Source organism: Dasypus novemcinctus, chromosome 10 (assembly GCF_030445035.2).
Source record: "Dasypus novemcinctus isolate mDasNov1 chromosome 10, mDasNov1.1.hap2, whole genome shotgun sequence".
Taxonomy (NCBI): Eukaryota; Metazoa; Chordata; class Mammalia; order Cingulata; family Dasypodidae; genus Dasypus; species Dasypus novemcinctus.
This window is the reverse complement of record NC_080682.1, coordinates 92752748-92756794: the sequence shown is the minus strand read 5'-3', so window position 1 is coordinate 92756794 and position 4047 is coordinate 92752748. Positions and strand designations below refer to the sequence as shown.

The following is a 4047-nucleotide window of genomic DNA, read 5'->3' as shown; positions in this document are numbered from 1 at the left end:
GCTTAGCCATGAAAGGGTTATTATTGACTTGAAAGACTATATTGGGGGAAACGGACTTGGCCCAGTGGTTAGGGCGTCCGTCTACCACATGGGAGGTCCGCAGTTCAAACCCCGGGCCTCCTTGACCCGTGTGGAGCTGACCCATGCGCAGTGCTGATGCGCGCAAGGAGTGCCCCCCCACACAGGGGTGTCCCCCGCGTAGGTGGAGCCCCACAAGCAAGGAGTGCACACATAAGGAGAGCCGCCCAGCGCGAAAGAAAGTGCAGCCTGCCCAGGAATGGCGCCACCCACACTTCCGTGCTGCTGACGACAACAGAAGCAGACAAAGAAACAAGACGCAGCAAATAGACACAGAGAACAGACAACCAGGGGAGGGGGGGAGTTAAATAAATAAATAAATCTTTAAAAAAAAAAAAAAGACTATATTGGAAAGAATGCATCTAAGTGGTTTTCACTCCTCTGCTAGTTTTGAGCCTTATTTATGGAGTGGTCATGTATTTTATTCCATGGAGAAATTGTCGTGAGAACACTAAATGATGAAAAATAATATCAATATTCAAAAAGAGTATAGGTTTTGAGTCTTACATTTCTTCTATTATTTTGGGCACCTAACATATATTATGCATATTCTTTATTTTTATGTAAGTTAGTTTACAGAGCTTTTTAAAAATTTTTTACTAAAATGCCGTTAAATTCATAACTACTCCTTTTACCCCTATATTATCATCAAAATTCTTAAATTACCAGTGGACAAATATGCATCCTTTTAAAAAATAACTCCTCTGATATATTCGCTGGTTTATATATTGCTTAAAAGTATAAATATGTAACTCTTTCATTATAAATATATTTTTAAATGGAATATATTTGGACTGGAATGAGGCAAAGAAGAGGGTGATTGAGGGAAACATAACATTGATCCCCTAGTAAAGAGGGATTTTCTCATGATTTAATCATGTGTTAAATATGAAATCTCTATGACTTTCTAATTCTCTGAAAATTATTTTCTGAGACGTTTTAGCACTTGTGCCAATCTCTGTTATATTGCTTATCTAAACTATAGCTTAATTAATTACCTACTTATTTAGCTATTTGAGTAAATTTCCATTCTCCTTTTTATTCACTTCCTCTAAGAAAATGTCCCATTACACAAAATTGCCTCCCTTCCTTTCTAGTTTGTATTGACCCTTCTCTTTGTCTTCTGTGAAGAATACCAGGAAAGCATGCAGTTAAACCTATTTTTATTGAATCTTATATCCTAACTGGACTGTGAGCTCCTTTTGATTGGGTATGTTTTCTTTTATCCCAATAGTTAATATCCAACATAGGGACTCAGAAATTTAGGCTCATTCATTCAGCCATTTATTAATTTTCCTTTTATTCATACTGTCTACTCTACATTATGTTGGAGCTTAAAATATAAAAAGAAAAAAGTAACAAGTACCTTCAAAGACAATATGTTCTATAATTAACTAAAAAAATGTATAAGCAGACATTCTTATAAGTGTAGTATGATAATACAATGTAGTGGTAACCAAGAAGGTTGAATGATTTTAGGCTTTAATTGGATTGATAGAAATATTTACCTTTATAGATATCAAAAGATTTAAAAAATGAATTATTATGAATTAATAAATAAAGTATTAAGGCATTTTGCAATAACCTGACATTCAATTGGGATATGCCAAATAGCACCTGCCTTGTAGTTATAGGAGTATCCGAGTAATCAGGTAAGTAAGTCTTGTGTGTTGTTTCTAGTGACTGTTAGTGACATTGATATCTTCTTAATTGGATGAACACAGGAAAAAAGTTTATTAAAATTAGTTCACATACAGAATTTAATTTTCATAAGTGGAAAATGTACTGAAAAGCTATTTCCTAACTATAAAGATTATCAAAGAGACAAAACATTAAATAATTCTCTCAAAAGATTAAACTATATTAGGCAGACATATTAGAGGAATGGGATAGTGAGCTTATCAAATGACCTGATCAAAATAGATGACAGAGAAATAAAAATCAAAGGTGCAAAATATAAACCTAGAATGAGCTATAAAATTCCCCACTGCACTTGCAAAAATATCTTTTGGGAGAGAAAATGGAAAATGTGTGTATAATGACCTACATGCATGAACAGCCATTTTCTTCTTTGTTGTTTTACATTTTCACTCTTCCTATCTATTTTCAGTTGTCCTGGGTCAACTTGCTCCTTTCTCACCCTGGAAGAACTTTATAACACTTTCTCGGATTTGTTTTGTCTTCACCCCATAAACAATAGGGTTCAGAGTTGGGGGAAGAAGCAAGTAGAGGTTAGCCACAATAATGTGAAGAGGACGGGGAATAGTGTGCTCCCCAAAACGGTGGGTAAAGAAAGTGAAGAATGCTGGCACATAAGTGATTATGATGGCAGATAAATGAGCAGTGCAGGTACTGAAGGCCTTTTGCCGAGCGTCTGCTGATGAGAGGCTGACCACGGCTCGGAGGATCATGGTGTAAGACACTGAGATACAGCAGATGTCAAACACTCCAATCAGGAGGGCAACCATCAGACCATAGATGACATTGACCTTGATGCTGGCACAGGATAACTTCACTACAGACATGTGGTCACAGTATGTATGAGAGATAATATTGCTTTGGCAGAAGGGCAAACGCTTGACCAAGAATGGGAAAGGAATCATCAGCATCACACCCCTCAGGAAAGTAGCAAGCCCAGCTTTGGCAATGACAGGATTAGTGAGTATGGTGGCATAGTGCAATGGATAGCAAATTGCCACATAACGGTCCAGTGCCATCAGCATGAGCACACCAGATTCCACACCTGTGAACCCATGGACAAAGAACATCTGGGCCAAGCAAGCATTGAAGTTAATTTCCTTGAGATTGAACCAGAAAATGCACAGTGCATTGGGTAGTGTGGTGGTGCAAGTGAAGAGGTCAACGAGGGACAGCATAGCCAGAAAGAAGTACATTGGGCGATGTAAGGACTTCTCATAGTGAATGAGGTACACAAGACCGAGGTTGCCCACAAGGGAGATGACATACATTGCACATAGAGGAAGGGAGATCCAGATGTGTGCTCCTTCCAAATCAGGAATGCCATTAAGAATAAAAGATTCTGGGGCCACATATGAATTGTTGTATGCCAGCATAACTAATTCAATAGAGGATCGTTTTATTTTTTCAGAAGTCTCTAACCTGAGAAGAAAGAATTAAGAAATAGGAAGGTCCAAACAAAGCAAAACATAAATTTGGAATAAAATTACAATTATAATAGTACCAACAATTTTGAATGCTATTGACTATGAAAATATGCTACTTATTGATTAATGGTACAAACCATGTAATATTTTTATCTTTTTAAATAAGCCATTCAAATGTATTTTTAAAGCCATAAATAAAAAGTTATTCTTTTCAGACATATAATAGAAGAGGAAATTGAGACACAAAGTGATTGAGTAAATGTCTAAGGTCATACAACTATTATAGATTCGGGGCTGGACATCGTATACATATAAAACTCATGTAGTCTCTTTATTGTACAACTTGGTTTGACAGAACATATATCCCATGACAGCAAGTTTTGCATTTGCGTGACAGTCTGGAATTCGTTTATTATATTACTTTTTGTGGCAAGATGAAATTGGAAGTTTATATAGTTCTTATTCCAAAGTCAGCTCCTTCTGTACCAATCAGTTGTGTGACTTAGTGAAATTTACTTTATTGTTGAAACTCCAGTTTTTCATTTGTATTTCAAAACTATTGCAAGAGTTTTGAAAAACAATGATAAGTATATTTCACTCCTATGATGGTCAACTGGTGACTTGGACATACAATATTTCAAAATCTAGGTGTAGGTGCTAAATGGATATGACATGCCAGGACATTGGCCATTAATGGAGATCTATCTCAATTGTCCCAAGAAGGGGAAGGAAAAGAAAATACCCTATGATCCCCTGATGCCATGTAGGACATCTATTCCCCTTCTATATCTTCTTTTTTAAAAAAAATTAATCTTGAGAAGCAGATCCTCTGGACTCACCTTGT

At 36.4% G+C, this 4047-nt stretch overlaps 1 protein-coding gene across 1 annotated transcript; it reads right to left on the bottom strand.

The window, feature by feature from the left end:
- Positions 1-2198: 2198 nt before the first annotated feature.
- Positions 2199-3152, bottom strand: LOC101419888 (olfactory receptor 52N5). The gene has a single exon (XM_004455017.1). It carries the CDS (start codon positions 3150-3152, stop codon positions 2199-2201), a length of 954 nt encoding a protein of 317 aa, XP_004455074.1.
- Positions 3153-4047: the final 895 nt, after the last annotated feature.